This window comes from Ptychodera flava, chromosome 7, assembly GCF_041260155.1.
Source record: "Ptychodera flava strain L36383 chromosome 7, AS_Pfla_20210202, whole genome shotgun sequence".
NCBI lineage: Eukaryota > Metazoa > Hemichordata > Enteropneusta > Ptychoderidae > Ptychodera > Ptychodera flava.
In genome coordinates, this window is record NC_091934.1 from 24,187,297 (window position 1) to 24,213,353 (window position 26,057).

Consider the following 26,057-nt stretch of genomic DNA (forward strand, 5'->3'; position numbering starts at 1 on the left):
ATAGTACAAAATAAAAACGAGTTACCGATAATGCAGTCTCACGGGTTACCAGGGAGAAATCAACGGGGATATGTTCTTTATAAACAAGTCTAGATACTGTTTGGTAAAAGATCTGAACCGATGGAGCGAAAACGGGGAACAAATATAGTCTTGCCATTAATTATTACAATGTAATTAAGTACCACACTCTTAATTTCCCTGTAGGGCAAGTCTTTTTCTCGAAGGAACGGAACTTTCAAAAAATCCTCATTTCATTTCACATAATTTCTCAAACTGGCAAGCCCCTGAACAGCACAGCTTCCCATAATATATATCATTTCAGACACCATGTACGAGTTAGTTGACGGTTTCTACCTATATAATATGCGTATTATTTTTGCTCGAGGTGTACTTGAAGGCTGAGGTTGATCGATGTATTTTTGCTGGCTATCACGAAAAGTTGACTGGTACCGTTACGGTTTTTTTCGGACGGCCTTATCTTATGTGCAGTACAAGGTTCATTCAAACGCTTCTGAAACGTCTCGGATCAAATACTAGCTTAAAACAAGTACGACGGCCGAGTCCTTAGTGATCCTTGAACGTTTCAGATTTGAGACGGTGTTGCCGGCCGGACCCCGCCCGGGCCTGAGCTGGTGTACGGATTAAAGTCGAATCCGCAGCACGGTTTCTGAACGGACCGAGCTGTTTTAGAGACGTTCTAAACTCCCTCACGCGTCAGGTGTGAGTAACGTTTAAAGGTATACAGTTACCTGTAATCTAGATATGCCCATATATGGTCAAAGGGGTGTTCCGTGGTATTCAAAATGCCCATGTGAGGGCGCTGTTTTTAAAAAGCGGCCACCCGCTTAAAATGTGTGATTGGTTAGATTTTCTTTTTCCATGGTAACTGCAGCAAAATTGGAACAGGTGACAGTATACCTTTAACATTCAACTCGCTTTCGTTATGGCGGCTGCACAAACTACTGCGTCAGTCTGATGAAGAGGCCGATTTACTGATTTTAGTATGAAAAAATAGCTGTTATTTAGACCATGCAAAGAGTGCTCAACCCGAGCAATGCCAACGGAATATCAAGCAACAGACGAAAGTGGTACCGGGGAATCTCGACGCCTCTAAGCTTTTTTCGAGGAACTCTCCCAAAACCAAAGACAAGTCACAACCACATTGTTCACGTCAACCATCTTGCAATACTGTATGCTTGGCCATCTACACATTTCGAGCTAGAAAGGGAGCGATAAGACTGCTAAAACACCTGTTTTCCAAAAACACAAACAAACCAACAAACACCACCCTCGCGCGCAAACTTAGACTAAAGCTTCACTTGTGTGGACACACGTGGACTCAAATAATCAATCCCCCTGCGTTTGCAAATCACAAATAGTGTCTCTTAAACATTTCCAGTTTCACCTAATGCGAACATCGTATAGGCTAAGCGGCTCGATATCGAAAGAGACATATCATAAACTTTTGCTCAAACTTTCCACAATGAAGCTTTCAACCATTCTCTTATCAAGAATTAAAAAAGAGGGGTCACCGTGCAAAGTTTGGTAACTATAGAAACAAATTAAGTAACATTTACCCATACTTATTCTTATTCAATGTTAACTCCATGGATAAAAATGAAACCTTTGATGGTGAATATTTTTTCTTACTCCCAGAGCTTTAGGCCTAAAATGCCCCACCATCGGTAGACCAGAAAGGTATTGAACAATTTGAAAGTCAGAAAAAGTGCACAGGCGACCAAGACATTATAAACAAGCTTATTATTGAGGTTTTCTCACTGTTTTCTATATCAGTTCCTTTCCTTTTCTTCATCATAGTCCCTCTATGGATATAGGGACTGTGTCTTCATGCTCTGACTGATCGGAGTAAATAAAATAAACGGTTATATAACCTAACCTAACCTCTTGACTCTTTTCTATTCATTTCACACCCCATTACAAGGACGTTTATTTATCTCTCATATACAAATCTTGTAATTAATTGGTCAACACAACTACTTAGGGACCGTTCAGTTTTTACGGTCTGGGGGCCGGCAAAATGTTATCGCCGGTGTTCAAATAAAATAGACTCCCCCTGCATTTTTCGTGAAAAAAGATGACCCCCCCATTGTCGGACGAAAAAAATTGATGAACCCCCCCCCCCCCCCCGCTGAAAATAACCAAAACCCATACGTCAAATTTACCCGCACGGTTTGGATTTGTACTCTGGTACGTGGTGCACTTTATTCGTGTAGCAGAGATGCCAGTGCACAAACTTCTCAGCCACATCCATGCAAACGTCTGTTAATTAGGACGACTGTAAGGCAATTTTTAACTTCATTTCCATAGACAACTTATGTCCATGGACATTGTATAAAGTAAACTTTATTGGAGTGGTTCGCCAAAGGCAGCCCTCCGGTTAAGAGGGTCATGGGCCATTACGTAAAGTGAACTTTATTCTAGTGGGCCACCAAAGGTGGCCCGCTGGTAAAGAGGGTCGATCATGGCCATTGCATAAAGTAAACTTTACTGGACAGGGCCGCTGAAGGCGTCCGGCCGTTAAGATGGTCATGGGGTATTACAATAAAGTCAATTTATTGCAGTGGGCCGCCGCAGGCGGCCCGCTTGTAAAGAGGGTCGATCATGGCCATTGCATGAAGTAAACCTAATTGGAGTGGGCCGCCAAAGGCGTCTACCCGTTAAGAGGGTCATGTGTAATACATAGAGTCAATTTATTGTAGTGGGCCGCCGAAGAGGGTCGATCATGGCCATTGCATAAAAAGTGAACTTTATTGTAGGTATTATGTTTTTGAAAATGTGGTGACGCCCCCCCTTTCCTACCAGTGAAAAAGCGATGACCCCCCCTCGCGGATTCCAAAATTACGATGACCCCCCCCTGTATTTTGCCGGTCCCCCGGCCGTAAAAACTGAACGGTCCCTTATGCTAATCCGTGGATTAACTGGTCAACATTGGAAAGATGTAAATGAAAAAGGAGATGTTGACCAACCTATAAAATCCCTGATAAGTGCACGGATTAGCATAATTAGTTGTGTTGACAAGATGTGTGTATATGAGAGAAGAACGTCCTTGTGCCAAGTGACACTGCGTGACCTTCTGTGACCTTCTGTCATGCGCACTTTGTAAATCCTGAAGAGCCGCCATATTTGAGTCCACTGAAAAGTTCTGCATTAGCGTCTCAACGAAACCGAAGCTAAACGGGCTGGCCCGCGTGGGTCGCACAAAACATATGTCGTAGTGAGAATTTAGGATGTTTCCAACAGCATAGACCGAAATTTTAAGCGCACGCTGTCCTTTTCGCGTATCATCTGACCTGGACCGACAGTATGGATCTTTTCGCTGACCTTCCGGGACCTGCAGGTGAGACCATGCCGCTCCGCGAAACTGTACAACGTGTGGTGCTTATGATCTACAGGCGCTGTGCTCGCTTTGTGTACGACCCTGTGGTTGCTGTTACAGGGGATTTCGTTGTGTACCTAAGCAGAAACATGAAAATAACACCCATGCCCTAAGCGACCGTGCTACCGTGGAGCACGGAGGTACCAGCGAGTGGGGTGACCGGACGAGAGGCCCTCCTACAATGGGCGGACACAAGTTTTCTGAGAGTGAATGCTCGAAATCGAAGGCATAAAGGGGGACCCAGGTAGTGATAAATTGTACAAATTCACCTTCAGTATGCAACAGTTTTGCACATTTATGTCTATGAACAAGGTAATGACGTGAAAATCTTGAAGTTTATGAACACATTTTGTCAACAAATGTCAGACGGGACGCCATCTTGGAAGTCGTCTACTCGCACGCGAATGGTCACTATTAGAGATCGCGTGAACGGAAACACTTGCATTTCACAGTGAATGTTGTGAAGACTAGGAAGTCAAGATGAGTGCAAAAATTTCTTAAAAAGGTCTTTTTTCTTCCGAGAAACTGCGGACGAAATTTTTACTTTGAAACGGCTAAGACTTTTGGCATCATTTTCCAGGAGGGAAGGAATGGCCATGCGGGCAAATTGTACCTTCGATATTTTTCTACTTGTTTCGTGCTCTAAAATAGCTCAGCTATGCAGCGCAAATTAGCGCTCACTGTTTTTCCAAAGCAGGAAGTAAAGTTCGCAATAGTGCCGTACTTGAACAACGTGCTTTTTCACCGGTGCGCACCTGTCTGTGACCAGAAACAATAGCGTGTATCCATGATACTGGAAACACAAAGGTCAGCGTGAGGGCAATATTCCATTTTCTTTCACTGGGACTCATCAACCCATACAATATTCTCACAGAAATAATTTGGAAACTATCAAAGCACCTTTCACCAGACTCATTATTGTACATTTAGTCATCTTTGAGCCATTTTAACAATATTTGATCCAATTTTTGGTCATGTTGTATCATTATTCCTCATTACAATATTCTCAGGGAAAGAATTTGGAAATTTTGATTTTCCAGAGGCTGCCAAATTGTGATCATGCTAATTAGCCAAATTATTTTTTCAGATTTGGACTTTGTACCAACACTTTCAACAGGTGCCATCAAGATTTTGGCAAAAAATTTCAGTTTTAAAAATCGTCCGGTCACCCTACAGCGAGATCTCGCTTGTACCTCCATGCATTGAGCTAGCAACCGATGCTCCATGGTAACATCCGTATTTTAACATCCTTACCTTCAGACAACCACCTCAAGTTGTCCAAGTCTTGCCCAAACTCCAAACCTACCGTTTTGATAAGATGCAGATAGTGTTACCGTACAACTGTCGCATACACCACAAAATCTAGCCCTGCGTGGCAGGGCTGTGTGTAGCTGCAGTACTCTGGGTTTTGCTGACCAACCCAAATACCAAGGCAAAACCTCGAGCCACAGTACTGCAGCCATGCTGTGTGTTACCGGCTATAGGCCTCCCACAAGGCCTACACTACAGCTGCCAACACACAGCCTAGCTGCAAAATTGTAGCACTACGGTGAGGCGGTCGGTGAGTTTTGGTTTTTGCGACCTCGCTCACTAGTAGCGCTACAATGCTGATGGCCCTGTAGAGGTCAAAATAAGCGCATCCCACTGGACCAGGCGTGTTGATGTGAAATGCTACATATATACTGCATTTGGTCGTGCCGATTTATCACTACTGAAGACTAAACACCATACTACACTAACCTTGTCATTTATGGGGTTTGGAATTTGAACAAACACGTCGATCGCGATCAATAAACATTAAGCCTTGGGCATCCGTGTTTCTGGGAACTGCCATTACCGGAAGTTGGTAATGGCGGCTCCCAGAAATGTTTATGGAACGCGATAGACGTGTTTGAACAAATTCTAACTTTTGCTCCAACCTTCCTCAATGACACTTTCCACCGTTCTCCTACCAAAGCAAGCATAAAAGTCAGAGGTCACCATGGAAACTTTGGCACTAGGGAGACAAATTACCTAAGGTTTCTTCCAAAGCTTTTCTTTCATCAAGTGCTTTAAAATGAGCCCCCACAAGTGGTAGGTCAGAAGAGAATTGGTAAAATTTGAAAGCCTGAATTTCTGGCCCAGAGGCACATTCTGGCTTCAGAAACACACAGACTAAGCAGATATTGCCTCATTCTCCTGCACAGTGTCATGAGAGCATCAGAGAATAAAAAGAAAAATGGCAGACAACGCTGAAAAATATGACATTGGATTTTGAGATTCAAACACCAAAGTATTACAGTATGTGTGATTTCCCGAGTGAGTTTCCTTTCTGAAATAACTTTCAGCAATATGCAAAAGTCTGACAGGAATCTAAATTACTTTGCTGGTTGTCTTCTTTCTCCCATCCCAGGTGACGCAGATGCCAAGAAACAGTCTGATGTAGAATCTGAATCCCAGCCCAGCACACTTTATGACCAACCAACTGGTGGAGTTGCTTCATCTCTGTTCGAAGACCTGCCACCATCCTCTTCAGAAAAGAGAAAATTAGAGGAAGGCAGTAGTGGCACGGATGAACCAGAATATAAGAAAAAAACAAAAGGTACCGGTATTGTACAGAAATACATTTAAATGATGTACCCCAATATTTTGATTCTCTTGGAAAGAATCTTGGTCTCTATGTCTCTTATGTGACAATGGATACTAAAAGTCACATCAATTCATATTAATTTATGGCTCAGACTAGTACAAGTTGCAACAACAACCGCGCATACAACAACAAAATTTGTCCGAGTTTCAGGCAGCGGTGTCTGATGTGACGCGGGGGTGCAGCTATCTTTAATAACAAACCTGAAATTGCGATCAGCGCTATTGCAGTAAGGCTGAGCCCATACACTATAAAGTAAGAGTAAGATCGGAAATGTAATTTCAGCTGAAAGTGATTGTTCATTGTTCATAGCAGAAACCATGTCCCCACTATATAAGTTGCACATCAAATATGAAGCATGTGTCCAGGTTCAAATTTCCGCTGTTAATGCACCTTCAATATCACCATTCTATTTATTCTTTTAATCAATTTGGCTATACTTCTATTTTTTAACACATTTTATGTGGTTTAATGTATTTTCTGCCATATGCCTGCACTTAGCCCTGGGTGATTTATTTGATCCTTTTAATTTAGGAACTCTAAAATATTAGCTGTCAGTCCTTTGATCTCCTGCCTTTAACCCTTTCACCCCCAGTTCCCTGTGTACAAGTCCAACTTTACCATTTATGATAGAAAACAATGGATTTGGGACAAACCATGGTGGTGAAAGGGTTAATAAGTGTAACAGGTAACACATCAGAATGTGTAACCTGTAAATCTGCAACAATCAGCAACTGTTTATGACTGAAATGACCTTCGTACAGGCTGTGTTTGGCATTCAAAGTTTAATCCCTTTTTAATACAAATTTAATTCCGCCAATGCCATGTGTCACCGTCAAATCCGTGTATCACCATCATAAGATAAAATCAAGTCCCATATGTTGCATTTTAATGAAGATTTGAACATTTATAGGCCCCTGGAGACACAGATACTTTCAACATAATTTTGACTGAGCAAACCTATATCACGGGGATGTAGAAAATTTTGGTTACAGGTGGCAAAAATAAAAGTACAGGCTGTTCTAAGTAGTATATAATGTACATTCATGAAGTTTTTTGCAAAATGTCCTGATTTTTTACGAAAACTAAATTTTCACAACTGGCAAATTTTAGCTGACAGCCTGTTTTTATGGCCAACTGCTGGCTATTTTCTGCATCCCTGTATCATACCATGGCATGCCTAGTTGAGTAGGTGAAGATAGTACTAGTTTTGGCTCTATTTTACTGACTGGGTAGATGGGGAAGTGACACACACCGTGCAGGGTAAAGTGCTGATCACAATTTCAGGTTTGTTAGTAAATATAGCTGCATGCGCTTGACATCCGACGCCACTGCCTGAAATTTGAACAAATTTTGTTGTTGCATGCGCTGCTATTGTTGCAGCTTGCAGTCTGAACCATAAATTCATATGAATGAATGTGACTTTTAGCATTCATTGTAACACTAGTAGGTTTTATTTTCATCCCTCTTGCAGAAAATACAGACAAACATTTATTTTTGCATATTAATAAAAGAAAAGTGACGTCACTTGCAATCAGCTTTATTCATCAAAAGTGTTGTTTGAGGCGATGAAATTCGAAAAAATATTGGAAAGTCAAGTTTAAATCAGCTACTACAGTAATTTCTATGAACACAAAAAACCACAATCAGAATATGGCTTGGCTTTGAACAGGTGACATCTTAGTATATGGAAGTATATATGTCGTTTGAAATGTAACTTCTTTGAAAATTTAATGTGCTTTCAACTAAATTTAGTCTGCTAATTTGTGAAGTGTATAACCCCCTCTGGGGGTGAATGGAATAATTTTACAATTGAAAGAATAGGCAAATTACTTTCCTTGGAGTAGTACAGAATTCGGTGAATTTGTATATGACTAGCCTCTACATTGTGTCCAATCAAAATACTGGTTTCACACTGACATACTGGCTTCGCACAAATGACCAGGATGACAAAGTACCGGTTCATGTTAATTATAAACAGCAAATTTCTGATGCATATTTTCCTCTTTCCAAGGATGACTTGAGTAGACGTCTGACAGCCAATCATACTATGCGTCATATTGCATAATGAAAGTTGAAACATAATCACTGATATGATGAAAAATTCCCTGACCTGCCGAAGACTTTGTTGTAAGCTTGTCTGTAATTGGTGCATTTCCCTGTTTATGACCCACATCTGTCAATTTGTACATCAGTTGCATACATCTTGTAGCCAATGAAACATTACCTTTGACATTCTGCATATCAAACCAGACAATTTACAATGATAAAAGAGAAGAAACATTCCACATACTGGTACCTCCAATATGCCATAGCAGTGTTCTCCCCAGGGCACTTTAGCGTAGCGGTCCCGCTACGCTTTCGCCTCTCCCCGCTACGCTTTGATTCTCCCCGCTACGCTTTAAAATATTCCCGCCATCCTTTAGTTCACACGCTCTGCGTAGCTACCACTGTACCAGCTGATGCATGCATTGTCTACACATTAGCGCTCACTGCAACTTTCAACCTGGTGAAAGAGTGGAAGGTGTGAAGTACGGTATGCATCAGATAAGTTGTCCGGAAGTGTTGAGAGGAACGTTTAAACAATAGACCAATCGGCTGGGTTGTTCAACAATTTTCATTCTACAACGACTATTACAACCAACAAAGACCTTTAGTCAGTATACATCGCGGACAAGTAAAGTATTTAAAGTAAAGTATTCACAGAGTTAGGCGGTGTAGCACTAGCAGGGCCATTACCATGATATTGTTGGATTCATACAAGGAACATAGTACGTGCAGTGTTATGAATTCTATCATTACCTCTAAAGGGCCAACTATAGTCTTTTTTAAATAAAGTCATGTTGATGACTCATACTTGACCTTCATTGTTATATTTTTTCATGTTCATGAATATGCAGAGTCCAGCATCATGCTGCACAGAAAATGCAAATTTTCACCTGAAAAGAAGTAACTGGACCAGAATCTATAGAATGTACTGGTAGTTGGCTAATCCAGAGTATTCAGAAATGATGGTGAATTTTTACCTCACTAGGAGTCCTTTTAAGGCCACAAATATGGTATTTGACAATGGAAAGGTTCAAGAACGTGTTGAAAGTACTTTTTTCAAAGTACATTAATTTCGTCATTGTCACACAGATGAGTCAGAACCATATATTAACAATCCCTACATTATGTTAATGCACTTACATGTATTCTCGGTGATAATACATGTTTAAAATGTTATTCACAAAAGACCGGGATTTACATGTATATTCGAGTAAATCATACACCAGAGGTATTGTTCAAAATGTGTAGTGTTGAGGACAATACCATAGCGTATGATGTATGAGGACATAAATTTTGGTATTTTGTGAATAGCTTTATTATCAAACACCTTTTTTAGTCAATTTTTTTTCCAAAAAGCAAAAAATAAAGCCTTTAGAATGCCTTAATGTACACTGTGTCACGCAATCACAAACAGACTGGGAATGCATTCAGCATGTCCGTTCAGTGCACAGAACGAAAATTCAACCCATGCAGGGCAGTGTATGTGCTACATTGTACATATTGTAGTTAAAAAGCATACTTTTCACACACAAAAAAAACAGGTTTTAGACAGACCTTTATTCACTGCGTGATTTACTGAATGATAGATGTAGAATTTTTTGTAAAAGAAGTAAAATGTTATCTCGTTTTTCCCTGTGTTTACGTAAAAGTGTTATGAGGTCAGAGGTCAAATATCGTCCAATAACACCAAAAGTTATGGTACTAGCGTCAAAGATATTGGACTCAGAGCCCTCTTATTCTGCATCTTACTGTACAACGAAACACCATAGGTTAAGGCAGATGTATACATGTAGTAATCAAAGGTACCTACCGCACACTCAGACTGAGAGAATCATCTCTTGATACAGAGCAGGCTCTCCCTACTACCAGTATGAAGCAAAGAGGAAGTGAGTGTCCTCTGTCATATGCAGCAAGGCACAGTAGAACAAATTGGAAATTTAGAAGAATAAAAGGGAGAGTAATAATATTGGACTGTGAAATATAATGTTGAAATTGTTAAACTGAAATGATGAAGTAACAGGTCTTGTAGTAGAAAGTAAAATAGAATGTAGAAAGAGACATAGAAAGTTAAGAAAAGTAATATTACAGAAAGTCAAGAGCAATGTTGAGTTGTAAAATTGAGTACAGAATCGAAGGTTGAGTTGTAAAATTGAATAATAGTGAAATAGAAGGTAGTAATTTGGGTATGGATTGGACACCATATTACATGTCCCATTCTCATCATGTCGGCTCATTCTTTCAAAGTCGGATGAGTGAAAATGACAAAAACAAACTATGGAAAAGTGATTAAAAAGTCATCATATGGTTGGTTTTCTCTGTATGCATTACCAGCCAAGGACAAGCAAACCATCTGTTTATTGTAAAAGGTGGGGGTCACCAAATTGACGGTTTTTAGTACTTTGTGCCCTGTGGGCACAAGGTACTAATGTGATGGCGCGGCCCAATATGGCCAACATAGTGGGCCGTATGCTGTGGACGCAGGTATCTCAGAAACGCTTCAGTAACTTTTTCTGAAATTTGGTCTGGTGGTCACTTGGGCATGTATCTCAAACGGTCTTTTTTCTTTTTTGATTGAATCATTTTAAAGTCACTTTTTTAGCTTTTTTCTGAAAACCACTATTTTCACTTTTTCCTCAAAACCACTGATTTGATTATTGTGATGTTTGGCATGGGTGTTCGTATAGTTGAAATACCGTCAGAAATGTTCAAGATTTGGTGATACATGCCTCACATTATTTTTAAACAATATTTTATCCATTTTTATTTTATATTACTTGATTTTGCCTCACTTTCGCTAAAGCTACCGTCTGCGCATGCGCACAACTGTAGGACAAAATCTGAGTTGAAGAATCGAAACGGACGCCATCTTGTTTCTCGGTATGGGCACATTTTTGGTAAAGTTGACAGTGATGCACTTTTGCAGCTGTCGTGTATTTTTTGGTACGAAAGGCGCCTTTGATCGACTGAAGAATGATGGCCTCCGTAGGCGATAAACACCGGTACTGGCAGGCATATCAGTTCTACTGAGGAAGTAATCCACTGGCCCGTATAGGTCAGGGGCTCACTTAGGGGAGAACCACTTGATTTCTGGGGGGGGTATAGAGGATTTCGAGGAAAAAAAATTGTCACCAGGTGAAATAAAAGAAAAAAATTAAGCCTGTAATGGCTTGAGAAAAAAATATTCTCATAACAGACAGAAATAAAAAAGGAATTGTCACAATGCTGTTGAAATGAGCAAAATTTTGGAAACTTCATTCTCATGTATTCTTTGCTGGCATGCTGCCAAAGGCACGCAAATGTTTTTACCACAAGTAATTCTTATGTGTTTTTTTTCCAGCACTTATGATATAAGCATTCACTACTTTACACCTCGGTGCACTCGATGTTTTTCTTCCCTTTTCTGACCCAAGAAATCATGTTTCAGGATTTCTGTTGCAATATCTCAATGGTATAGGCAATATCTAGATGGGACTATTTGACTTCTGTAAATCGTGAAAATTTAAAACACAAGATAGGAGTCAATAACTAGTGTTAAAACCAATACATTATTCTCTCAATATAAATATGTTTATGTTAGAAAGATTACAAGTTGACAATGAAAATTGAGGAACAACAAATATAATGAAATACAATGTGTGAGCCTTGTTTCTCTGACCACAAAAGATAACATCTCCCCTGAGAACATAAAAGGAATTGACTGTTTTAAAGAAAAGCAGGTATAGTACTGATCTTAGTTGATTTGCTAAAAAAGTGTTCTATAATTTAAAGTTGTATATATAATAGAGTTTCCATTTTGTTTGTCATTTGTTGGAATGTAAAATGAATAAATAAAAACATCCTGTGATATGTGAAACACTGGCTTAATTTGAAAATTGCACTGCTACTCCATTTGAAAAAAAAATTGATGCAGGTCTGACTGTAGAAATCAAAAAATGCTGTCTCTCTAACAAAAAAAGTTCCCATACCCACTTCCTGCATACCCCCTCCCCGAAATCAAATGGGTCACCCTTAATATGCGCATGCGCACATAACAAGTTAGCGTTGTTTTTCGAGGACTTTGAAAAAAAACCCGAGGCCTTCATGTTTCTCGGTCAGTTGCGAATTTTGACGTTTTAAAGGTTTTAGCGTATATTGATTGCTGTCATGTATTTTTTGGCACGAAACGCTCCTTCGATAGACTGAAGAATGATGGCCTCCGAGGCTCCGTACTCGGTACTCCCCAGTACCGGCGAATCCATTGCTTTTAATAGCGAGGCAACCCGACCGGCGGCCCGTACTAATAGCTGGGTGAGAGCGAGGGAATGCTCTGTCCTTCTACCTCCGGCCTCCATGTCATAACAAACTGGCGTCTTTTTATGTTAACGTACTGTCCTTTCGACACAGCGATTCCTTTTAGTTTTCTGTTGCTTATTTTGGGTAATTTCGACAGTTGTGCATTGATTTTGACATCATTTTTGACTTCGATCGCTAAAGTGTGAGGAAGTACGCGCACTTCAGAATCACGGCATAATCCGACATGGTAATTTGGCATGATCATCAGATCATACATGATCCGAGATTGCACTTTAGCAAGGTCACGATAACTAATGTTGTTTGTTTCACTGTCGTTTAATACCTATATTTCCACTAAAAGACCATTAGAATTTCCTCCTGGCTACTTTGAAATCGTGCACTGGCATGCATGTAGTTGTCAACATCACTATGCTTGTTTGTGGCGAACAAAAACCCATCGGCAATCGCCACGATCTCAAAAGCGTGGCGACAGCTGATTTCGTCGAAATTGATAAAACTAAGCAGTCCAAATATATGCTAAAGACAAAATAAAAAACTCTTTATTTAAAGCGCTTACTTGAAATTGTAAAGGAAGACAAAATATTACAATTACATTCTCGCGATCTCCATGAACTGGCCTTCCGATCACACTGATACTGAGATCATGGAGGTAGTGCTGAGATAGACAACCATAGCCAAAGCAGCAAAACTCAGCGACAATTCTGAGCTTTATTGACACAATATTTCATATCGCAGTATCAAATCAAACTGATTACAAAATCCCTGGATCAGCGATATTTTAGTGAAATTTCCACATTAATCATAACTTGTGAAAAGTAAACGTGAAACAAAGACGTCGTGTATGCTGTCGATCGACAGCATTGTGTGAACCATAAAACCAGCTGGCATGGCATGTGCATTGACTGCACATGATAAAAGCAAGTCGACATTGCAATATCAAACGGTCTACATCTTGTGAAAACAACGACGTAGCAGTGAAAGTTGTAATAGTCATCGGTAAAAACTCTTCACTGATGAACTGATAATAGCGTCAAACAAATGAAATTGCATATTTAGAGAAGGACAACCAACGTCTCATCGTGGCCTTGAGTGAGAATAAACAATGGCGGATGTGCGGAGTGGGACTATTCTATTTAGGTAACGGGGGTACGGAGGGACACAGATTCATGAAGGTACTGGCAAAACGTGCCATTTTCCTAGCGATGCTGTCGCGGGAACTTCAATGTCCCATTGTTGTAACACCTTTTCAATAGTTTTTCTGATCGGAAAAGTAATTTTATTAACTGTAATGATCTATTATACGCTCATCACCTTTCTGTATCGGGGTTTAACCAGGGTAAGAGCACATAAAGTAAAGTGAAGTAAGCCTTTATTGAAATCCTATCCCCATTGGGGATCTTGATCATAAAGTGCAATACAGGTTTTGCAAAATCAACAACAAAAGAGTATATATAGATGAGGATGTAACATGTTCATCAATATTTTACTCTTTTTCATTTTTATTTTGGTCTGAGTTCAAACAATTTTCCCAAATCACATAATGATGATTTGTCTGTTCTTGAAAAATGTTTATAAGGTCTTGTGTGTCTCTGAATGTGTTTTTACAAATGTTTTAATTAGTTTACTTAAACATCATGTCTACTGTGTGGCTAATGAACGTTGCGTGTGGCTAATAAAATTAGGACCAAATTAGCCACACTGAGTAAGTTTGGCTACTAACTTGAAAATCCTACCGCTAACCCTGATTGTATGTCCTTTCCTGCACTACATAATTCAAAATTAAATATTGTTTTTGGCCTATACATACTTGAGGGGTAAGCTTATTTAGTCTCATACATTAAGATTGTTGACCTACAGAGTCCAAACTTTTTATCATTGTATTGTAGATAGGTGTACACTCCAAATACTAAGTACAAGTGTGGTGAGTGTAACAAGCAAATGTTTTTTAGTCAATGGTTCATATCAAGGTTGTTGATACTTACAATCCACACTTGAACTTATGCTGGAGCGGTAACCAACCAGTTCAAATAACTTTCATTTATGTCAAAACAATTTGACATTTTGCCAAATTTCACATTTATGGCAATTAATAAACAGTAAGGAGGTACAAAGGACGTCGGTGCCCCCGGGCCCCATGTTTTAAATGTGACTCGCGGGTAAATTTAGCAGTGCCTTTAAGCCATCCGACTCCATTGTAAAAGTAAATTTAGCTGCAATTTCCAGCAATTTTCAATGAATCAGGTGTTTACAGAATGTCTGGTAATGATGTGGTTCCATATGTCCATTTGCATGAAGTGTGTTTCTTTTGTTTGTGGTTGGGTCACAGGTTCCTCGTTGATACATACCAGAGGTTATGCTGCTGAGAGGAAAGGTGAAAGAGACGAAATGCAAGATGCTCATGTCATCCTGGATGACCTGACCCAGGAGTTTCAGAACCTATCTTCAGCCATGTAAGTCACTGTGTTCTGTTGCTTTCATACCCTGTCACCCCCTCATACCTAATGGTTAGTTCCAACAATTAGTGTTAAAGTAAACAACATGGTGTGATCCTTTTGTTATGTGGAAGGGATTGAGGGGCAGTTTGAAATTAAAATAATCATCACCCCTTCCTGACCTTTTACGTGCACATACATGTACGGCTGGTCTGATACAAGCATGCTAGTAATTTTCATATGACAGTTCATTTTATGATATGTTGTGCATATACAAAGAAATTTCAGACACTTCTCAATCTGCCTCATGTAGTAGTAGTAGTAGTATGTAATAATAATAATAATAATAATAATAATAATAATGATATTTTATTGCTTGCTTGTAAATATCGGATTTACATCATATTTCATATATTTTGTTGTCGTGACGCTGAATGACCGGAGTATAAATCCCGTATATTTTGTTCAGAGACGACAAACTTGGCTTGTGCATGTGATAGTGCACTACTATTTATGCACTGGTATTGTTTACATTTGAATTCTAGTCGAGACCAGAATTCTCATGTCAACGACAACAATGAAGATCACACATTATCTGGCTGAGTTGACAAGCTAAATATTGTGTATCTTAACATCATTTTGAGAGAAGAACAGGAAACTTTAGTTGGCATTAAAAAAAGTAGTGAAAAAATCATCAAAAATTACAGCTAATGGCTCTTTCTCTATCTTTCTTTTAAAGTTCCAAAATGAGTCATCAGAGAGGAATTTTAGATTTTGAAAAGCCTGAGATCCCATTTATTTGGGCATCAAACCTTCAGAAAATTTCACTATGTGGCGCTTCCATGTAATTTGACATTTTGTTGTGAAACATTTTGCAGGTTCCTTGTAGGTTGTCCCTGAACGGCAAGTGTGTTATATAGATATGCAGCAACATTAAAGTTAAAAAAGGCATTTTGCCTCCATCAGTGGTTTTTATTTCCTTCAAAAAGGCAATAGACTAGAAAGATTATTTGTAGACCCTGCAGGTCTATGACTTATTGAATCAACACAGTGATACATGTATGTCTGATTTGAAAATAGATTTTGTCATCAGTCAAATTTGCAATCTGAGAAAAGTGCAAACATGAAACTACTTAAATCACGCAGTTTATTAGATTACTAAAGCAATATTTACAGCGCATCAGTAAATGCTATTATATTACATGCTATTTATAGGGATGGATTCAATAGCTGCATATTGTCATCAGAGATAGTGGTTTGAAAAAATACACAAACCCCGCAAGGGAGTGTGCTATTTAGGGTTTTTTATTCTTATTTAATTTTCATATAATTATTCATATTCACGTGTTGCTGGTATAATCACTCATCTTGGCAGACCTCGATCAGAGCTCTATGCTGGTTATTCGTGAGACACTTCAGTATTGTTTTCTGTGGCGAAGTTTTACCCCTCTTACAGGAAATTTGGGATGAGGGAAGGGTTGAAGTCGAACATTTGAACTTGTGATGAACAGGTTAGGAAAATTGTTAGAGACAATAGTGGTGACTTTTGATATTTTCAATAATTTTGATTGGTAATGCATTTGTACAATTACACTATTTTGCCCTTCTCCTCAGATCGTTTAGAAATATGTACAGAGTACTATTAGCCATGCAAACACATACAGGGGTTTCAATTCAGTGCCACAACTCTGTGTTAGAGACGGACACATTGTACATACAATATAAACAATTAGCCCGGGTATCACCACATTTGAAAGTTACCAGCTCAATGATTAGTTACAGTAAACCAGCATGGGGCAACTCTGTCTGGACCAATAGCTGAACAGTTGATTGCGCTTGATCTACAATGTAGCTGTTTTTAGTAACAATCACAGCTAAATTCAGAAGATGTTTGCTGAAGCTAAAACTGCCTCACACACAGAGTTGTGGCACCGAATTGAAACCTACTGTAACATTAGCAACATCTACATCATTCAGTGTTGTTGTTGACAACTGAATTGTAGCCCTGGCGTACAGTTCAGTTATCAGCGACAACATTGGATAACACACGTACAAGTTGTACTGAAAAGTTTGATATGAGTGTTTCAATGTGATTATGCTAGCCTAGAAGAACAAGGAATTGTCATTTGGCAAACAGAACAAAAACACTGGAAAACATATTAAAATGCAGCTTATTGGATTTTAACCAAAAGGCTGGTGCTACAAGAATCAGATGTTCCTGCAAGATATAAAAATACTTGGACCACACTGAAGAATATGCTGTAAAGAACAAAATCAACAGCAAAAGCAAACCAACACTTCAGACTCCCTCTGGAGGCCTTCTGGAACTAAGTAGTCATAGGGGTCAAGTTACCTAACAAAGCTATCAGGGAGTTTCCCTACGAAAATCTGATTTTTTTCAACATAATATTTGGCCCAGAATCCTTCTATGCCCAGTGTGTCTTCCTGCCTGAGTTACTGAGACTTGCATTTGTTTGTTTACCCTGCACTGTAAAAGTATGTTTGTTTATTTTTAGCCAGGTGCCAGACAATATGGTTGGCTGGCTGTTCAGTAATGCGGGCTGATTCTTCACCTTTGAGTGGCTACCCTCAAATACTACCGGTATCTTGTAATATGACTAACATCCCAACGTGAACACCAGCATGTCTCAATGACAGTATGCCACTCCTTTCCTAAAAAAAATTTGAACACCCTGAAAATAGAGACATACCATACATGCATATGTACATGAAAGTTTCTCTCATTTAGTTCCAGAGTTGCGTATTATGCAGTCTTCGATGGTCACAGCGGTTCAAAAGCTTCCAAATTTGCCGCCGAGAATCTGCACAAGATTCTGATTGCAAAGTTTCCTAAAGGTGATGTTGGAAATCGAGACAGAGAGATCAAAAAGTGCTTCATGGAAACATTCAAGAAGACTGATGATAATTTCCTCAAAGAAGCAACAGCCAGGTAAATGTGTAATCTTTTTTATTATTAGCTTCCCTGTCAGCTATGCGGAGCTTATCAAATAGGTAGTAGTGAGTCGTCGTCTGTTATCCATGTTCCAGCATCTGGGATCTATCATATTTTTACCTCACATTTGGTATCTGTATACATACCAAAGAGAATTTTCTTATAAGGTGTGACAGTCTCATTTGCATCTCATCTGCATGCCTGTGTGTATGTAGATACTGTATGTATGTCTGTTTAGTCTGTCCACATCAAAATCTCCTAAAGTGCAGCACGTACTATCTTAGTGTTTGGTGTGCAGGTGCACCCAGGGTGGGAGATGTGAATTGTTCAAATGAACATGTCAGTGTCAAAAATATGCAAATGAGGTAAAAACAGGAAAAAGCCTGCAAATTGCTAGAACTCTGTGATTTTAGTTCAGATTGGGTTGAAGCTTGGTATGCAGGTTCCTTTAGGCATTCTAAATTAGATGTATACAATTTGTGGTGAAATTTACATGTTTGTATTTTGGGTAATTTTGTCAGTTGTTAGTCAAAAAAACCTCTAAAATGGCTCATCCGATTCCTTTAAAAGTTGGTATACATATTCTTTGGGATGGTATCAGTCAGGTTTATTAAAATTGTGGTGAAATTTTCATATTGGACTTTTGGGGCAATTTTTAGCTATTCTTATAGGCTAGGGAAATGTCTGTATGTCTGTATGTCTGTATGTCTGTCCGTCAACATCAAAAACTCCAAAACCGCTGTACGGTACATTTCATCTTGATATTTGGTGTGTACATGGATAATGGGCTGTAGATGAGATTTTGTTCAAATGAAGTTGTCATTGCCAAAAATATGCAAATTAAGTGAAAAAATGTAAAAACAGTCAAAATTGAAAAAACTCAATAACCACTGGGCAGATTACATGAAAAATTAGCATGTAAGTACTTTGGGCTGACATGAAATGATTGTGCACATCTTGGGTCAGTATCTTGGACTTGCTATTTTTCATGAATTTTTTTGTAATTTTCTCCCATTTTTGGTCAAAAAATCTCCTGCTCTGAAACCACAAGTCTGATTGATTTGAAACTTGGTATGGAAGTGCATAGGAGTGACCTTTCCCAAATTTGGGCAAATCGTGGTGAAATTTGCATATTTTTAGTTTACACGTCCATAGACTCCCATGTATAAGGCAGATCTCCATAGACTACCATGTATAAGGCCATAAAATAATAATTTAGTTTCTCATCGTATTCATATTGCAAAAAGGATGCAGTGACACAATTTTTAGTCCCCACAGATGAAGTCCAGTGAGCTTATAGATTGGGTCATGTCCATCTGTTCGTCCATCCGTGATCCATCCGTTCACGCATATATCTCGGATATTTTGACAAAATGTCATGTGACCTTGATGACCTTTGATCTCAAATATACATATTTGTCCATAACTCAGTAACCACAAGTGCTACCACCCTTCATATATGGTATGATGGGACAGCTTATGACGCCACATATTGTACCTCATTAATTATGCACATATCTAATTTTGAACGAGCCAATAGAACCAGAGGTCTGATTTTTGGTATATAGGGATAACTTAGCAATACAATTTTTTTGACAAAATGTCACAAGACCTCAGTGACCTTTGACCTCAAACATACATATTTGTCAGTGTTGGCGCTAGGAATTTTTTCTTTGTAGCCACAGTCTGTTGGTGTGGCTAAAATGATAAAAAATATTTTAGCCACAAGCAACTTTTATTAGCCACACCCAACAAATCAATTTCACATACAAATTGCACAAAACCTATTTTCAATAACGTGTGTACTGTATTATCCACATGTTAGGCAAGGGCTGTTGTACATACACTTTAATTCCTCAACAGATAAGCTGCTGAGCACATTTTCTGCCAATTTTATAGCTGCAGATAATAAGCACCAGGAGCAGTAAAACTCCAGGTCCTTTGTGAAAGGTGTCTGTCTTTCAATTACAAAAATACGTATTAAACAAAAGTTGGTCTTAACTATGTTCAGATCTAAATTTCATGAATGCTGGTGAATATATTGACCCTTCTATTTATTCAATAGACAGGGACAAACAAACTTCTGTTTATTTTTAACTTTTATTATGACACAAACAACAAATAGTGTTCTTGGAACAAAACTTGCACAACATGTCGTGAAAAAATCATCAAAGTCTAATCATTGGCCATGATTGTTCCTCTTTTTTATTTTTTACATGATTTAAAAACTGCTCTATATGACCATTATTTGGTGATCTGGATAAAATTACAGTGATTGCCTGACCATGCAAAGCATTGCCATAAAGTATCAAAGAAAAAAAATGGTATTAAAAAAATTGCTTGGGTGTTGAGACTTAAGGTTTTGATTGGGTATTGAGACTTAAGGTTTTGAAACTTATTCAAAATTCGCAAACTCACTGAAAAATTAAATGGGCAGTTCGTCAATACGATAAATCTATGATCAACCGACTCATCTTTAAGGCTCACCTTCTGGAGTCTCACATTTTATACCTCCATGCACAGACAAAAACATTGCTGTATACTTTGTTCGATCATGGTCTAGACCGTGGTTTGTTTGTCTTTGTTCTCTTCTTGGTGGTTTTCTTTTTTCCTTTTTTGTAAATTAGAAGCCATTTTAAACCTAGTTTTTTTCCCAGCTGAGAACAATCAATAAACTATTTGTAGTTGGTAATCGTAGCTGCCCGCTAGCCGCATCGCATGCATCGTACCGTGCATTCGTAACGTATTTGCATTGTTTGGGTGTCTCGAAACTACCCAAACCGTACAAGGACCGGAGTATACAAACTGGGGATCTTGAAACTTTTTTGCGCATGCTCATTTTAGCGCTGGTCAAAGTCCAACTTCAGTGTCAGTTGCATGCTCAGGAACTCGGCCGTCGATCATCGACCGACGTACGATAAAGCATGGAGGTAGCAACGAATAAAGCAATGAATTATTTTGTTCAAAGGCTAGATATTTAAATTTGACTGAATATTTCGATAATCTGACCGATGTAAGGATTAGTTTGATACGTTAAAGGTGACGGAACCGGCGTGATTAACGATGGTGCACGTTGTGCTGGCACGCTGACGTACGTAACCAGGTCAATGTTTTGCACGATGCTTGCAGCGTTTATGCTGGAAAGTTTGGATTGCGGAAAATAACGTACATTTATTTGTAAAAACGACTAGTTGTTACAATTGTAGGCTACATAAATAATCCAGTACATATTTTGGGTCGGTCCCAATGAACACCCGCATGTCAAAATACTTGGTCCTTCGGGAAAACAGTCGGTCTGGGACCGCAGGACTGACGTGAATTTCGAAGACAATGTCTTGGGTCTATGATCCCAATAAGGCACCCGGTCACGAGCTTTCGCCACGCGTGGCGAAGGCGTAGCAATTTTTTTTCGCCACATCGGACATTTATTCGCAATTTGCGACTGTGGCGAACGTTAGCGCGAACCCTGTTTGTCCATAACTCAGTAACCACAAGTGCTACAGCCTTCATGTATGGTATGATGGGACACCTTATGACGCCACATATTGTACCTCATTAATTATGTGCATATCTAATTTTGAGCGAGCCAATAGAGCTAGAGGTCTGATTTTTGGTATATAGGGATAACTTAGCAAAACAATTTTTTTGACAAAATGTCACGTGACCTCGGTGACCTTTTACCTCAAATATACATATTTGTCCATAACTCAGTAACCACAAGTGCTACAGCCTTCATGTAAGGTATGATGGGACACCTTATGACGCCACATATTGTACCTCATTAATTATGTGCATATCTAATTTTGAGCGAGCCAATAGAGCTAGAGGTCTGATTTTTGGTATATAGGGATAACTTAGCAATACAATTTTTTTACAAAATGTCACGTGACCTCGGTGACCTTTGACCTCAAATATACATATTTGTCCATAACTCAGTAACCACAAGTGCTACACCCTTCATGTATGGTATGATGGGACATCTTATGACGCCACATATTGTACCTCATTAATTATGCACATATCTAATTTTGAGCGAGCCAATAGAGCTAGAGGTCTGATTTTTGGTATATAGGGATAACTTAGCAAAACAATTTTTTTGGCAAAATGTCACGTGACCTCGGTGACCTTTGACCTCAAATATACATATTTGTCCATAACTCGGTAACCACAAGTGCTACACCCTTCATGTATGGTATGATTGGACACCTTATGACGCCACATACTGTACCTCAATAATTATGCGCATATCTCATTCTGAGCGAGCCAATAGAGCTGGATGTCTGATTTTTGGTATATAGGGATAACTATAGGAGAGAAATTTTTTGACCAAATGTCATGTGACCTCGATGACCTTTTACCTAAAAAATATGTTTATGTCAATAAATAAGTAACCACAAGTGCTATGTCCTTTGTATTTAGTAGGATGGGAAACCTTATGACAACACACGCTTTACCTCATTAATTATGTACACATCTAATTCTGGGCAAGCGAATAGAGCTAGAGATCTGATTTTTTGGCATATAGGGATTAATTAGCAAAATAATTTTTTTTTTCAAAATGTCATGTGACCTCGATGACCTTTGACCTTGATTATACATATATATGCATATTTCAGTAACCACAAGTTCTATACCCTCCAATTTTGATAGGATATTAGACCTTAAGATGTCACATCTTGTACCTCATTTATAATGCGCATATGTATTTCTTGGCTGGCCAATACTGCTAGAGGTCTGATCTGTTTTCCCGATTTAGAACCATAACTTAGACATGCCTCATGTGTTTCAAATTGGGAACAACGACATAGACCTATGTGCCCATAGATCTCAACATATACACTCTGGTGATACTTCTTAATGACCACATTTTCCTGCCCCATCAAGACTAATACTCCTATTACAAGTGGGGACTATGTCATTGTAAATGACTTGTTGAGTTAATGGTTGTATCACAGTATTCGATATCTAATTCTGTATTTTTCCATTTTATATTCTGAATAATTACATTAAACATATTTCACTGTCTCCAGTACATTTCATTTAAGTATTTTCGCTTCATGCACTTTATCCCTTTCACACATGTTCAAATATCTGACCAGAGAACAAACACTAAATAGTCGAGGATGGGAGGTACAGTGTCATTGATGCTATTTTTCCCATTTCTGCTCAAAATTATTTCTCCTCTAAAACCAGGTTTTGTATTTACTGTACAAGTTCATAGGGTTTACGAAACCTGCCATTTTGTATTTTGGGCAATTTTTAGCTCCCATAGCCATATGTATATATGGCAATGGAAGCTATTCTTATAGGCTAGGGAAATGTCTGTATGTATGTATGTCTGTATGTCTGTATGTCTGTACGTCTGTATGTCTGTATGTCTGTATGTCTGTCCGTCAACATCAAAAACTCCAAAACCGCTGTACATTTCATCTTGATATTGGTGTGTACATGGATGATGGGCTGTAGATGAGGTTTTGTTCAAATGAAGTTGTCATTGCCAAAAATATGCAAATTAAGTGAAAAAATGTAAAAACAGTCAAAATTGAAAAAACTCAATAACCAACTGAGCAGATTACATGAAAAATTAGCATGTAAGTACTTTGGGCTGACATGAAATGATTGTGCACATCTTGGGTCAGTATCTTGGACTTGCTATTTTCATGAATTTTTTTGTAATTTTCTCCCACTTTTGGTCAAAAAATCTCCTGCTCTGAAACCACAAGTCCGATTGATTAGAAACTTGGTATGGAAGTGCATAGGAGTGACCTTTCCCAAATTTGGGCAAATCATGGTGAAATTTGCATATTTTTAGTTTACACGTCCAAAGACTCCCATGTATAAGGCAGATCTCCATAGACTCCCATGTATAAGGCCACGAAAAATAAAAATTTAGTTTCTCATCGTATTCATATTGCATAAAGGATGCAGTGACACAATTTTTAGTCCCCAAGAATAGTCCAGTGAGCTTATAGATTGGGTCATGTCCGTCTGTTCGTCCATCCGTGAGTCCATCCGTTCACGCATATATCTCGGATATTTTGACAAAATGTCATGTGACCTTGATGACCTTTGATCTCAAATATACATATTTGTCCATAACTCAGTAACCACAAGTGCAAGTGCTACAGCCTTCATGTATGGTACGATGGGACACCTTATGATGCCACATATTGTACCTCATTAATTATGTACATATCTAAATCTGAGCTAGCCAACAGAGCTAGAGATCTGATTTTTGGTATATAGGGATAACTTAGCAAAACAATTTTTTTTGACAAAATGTCACGTGACCTCGGTGACCTTTGACCTCAAATGTACATATTTGTCCATAAACGCCACATATTGTACCTCATTAATTATGCGCATATCTAATTTTGAGCAAGCCAATAGAGCTAGAGGTCTAATTTTTGGTATATAGGGATAACTTAGCAATACAATTTTTTTGACAAAATGTCATGTGACCTCGGTGACCTTTGACCTCAAATATACATATTTGTCCATAAACGCCACATATTGTACCTCATTAATTATGCGCATATCTAAGTTTGAGCGAGCCAATAGAGCTAGAGGTCTGATTTTTGGTATATAGGGATAACTTAGCAATACAATTTTTTTGACAAAATGTCACGTGACCTCGGTGACCTTTGACCTCAAATATACATATTTTTCCATAACTCGGTTACCACAAGTGCTACACCCTTCATGTTTGGTATGATTGGACACCTTATGACGCCACATACTGTACCTCAATAATTATGCGCATATCTCATTCTGAGCGAGCCAATAGAGCTGGATGTCTGATTTTTGGTATATAGGGATAACTATAGGAGAGAAATTTTTTGACCAAATGTCATGTGACCTCGATGACCTTTTACCTAAAACATATGTTTATGTCAATAAATAAGTAACCACAAGTGCTATGTCCTTTGTATTTAGTAGGATGGGAGACCTTATGACAACACACGCTTTACCTCATTAATTATGTACACATCTAATTCTGGGCAAGCGAATAGAGCTAGAGATCTGATTTTTTGGCATATAGGGATTAATTAGCAACATAATTTCTTTTTTCAAAATGTCATATGACCTCGATGACCTTTGACCTTGATTATACATATATATGCATATTTCAGTAACCACAAGTTCTATACCCTCCAATTTTGATAGGATATTAGACCTTAAGATGTCACATCTTGTACCTCATTTATAATGCGCATATGTATTTCTTGGCTGGCCAATACTGCTAGAGGTCTGATCTTTTTTCCCGATTTAGAACCATAACTTAGACATGCCTCATGTTCTTCAAATTGGGAACAACAACATAGACCTATGTGCCATAGATCTCAACATATACACTCCAGTGATACTTCTTAATGACCACATTTTCCTGCCCCATCAAGACTAATACTCCTATTACAAGTGGGGACTATGTCATTGTAAATGACTTGTTGAGTTAATGGTTGTATCACAGTATTCGATATATCTAATTCTGTATTTTTTCCATTTTATATTCTGAATAATTACATTACACATATTTCACTGTCTCCAGTACATTTCATTTAAGTATTTTCACTTCATGCACTTTATCCCTTTCACACATGTTCAAATATCTGACCAGAGAACAAACACTAAATAGTCCAGGATGGGAGCTACAGTGTCATTGACGCTATTTTTGCTATTTTCGGTCAAAAAATGTGTTTTTCAAAAACTACTTATGTCTGATAACTTTGATATTTAGGAGACATGTTCCTACGGATGATCACAATTTAATATGTCCAAATTATGATGAAATCTTCAATTGCGTATTTTGCAGCTATTTTTGCCATTTTTGGTCAGGCCGTCCTGAAGTAGGCTATCAGCTGCTAGGTCACTTGATTTTAATAGAAATAGCTTCAATTTTGTATGTTTGTGAAGTTCTTTTCTCAATTTTTGACCAAAAAAGATTTTCAGAAATAGTCCGCTGTATAAATTCGAAATTTGGTATGTAAATCCGTAAAAATGTTCTCATACATATATGTCAAAGAGAGATGAAAAATTGTAATTGTTTTTTAGATTTTTCTTATGATACAAAAATATCATTACGAGAACCATTTGCGATGCTGGTTTGAAGTTTGTCATTAGGTTCCATTGAGCGGTAGTACCATAACTTCCAAGTTATTCAGATTGTGTTGATATGAACAAAATTAAAGGGGAAGTTCACCAAGGATGATTTTTACATATGTGCTAGCTTTGTGGTCACTTACCCGGGAAAAGCTATTTTCGCTATTTACAACTTGTGCGATTTTTTTCAAAAACCGATAAAAATAG

General features: G+C 38.4%; 1 protein-coding gene across 2 annotated transcripts in view; it reads left to right on the top strand.

Annotated features, from left to right (window-relative positions):
- The first annotated feature begins 3,118 nt into the window (after nt 1-3,118).
- Nucleotides 3,119-26,057, top strand: part of LOC139137079 (integrin-linked kinase-associated serine/threonine phosphatase 2C-like) — a 30,037-nt gene continuing 7,098 nt past the window's right edge. The window contains exons 1-4 of one of the 2 annotated variants that reach the window (XM_070705045.1): nt 3,119-3,358; nt 5,790-5,978; nt 14,692-14,815; nt 17,547-17,747. In XM_070705045.1, the coding sequence (XP_070561146.1) occupies nt 3,325-3,358; nt 5,790-5,978; nt 14,692-14,815; nt 17,547-17,747 (548 nt within the window). In that variant the 5' untranslated portion in view covers nt 3,119-3,324. Of the gene's footprint in view, nt 3,359-3,389; nt 3,642-5,789; nt 5,979-14,691; nt 14,816-17,546; nt 17,748-26,057 lie in introns of those variants that run through there. The other variant, XM_070705046.1, reaches the window with a different exon arrangement.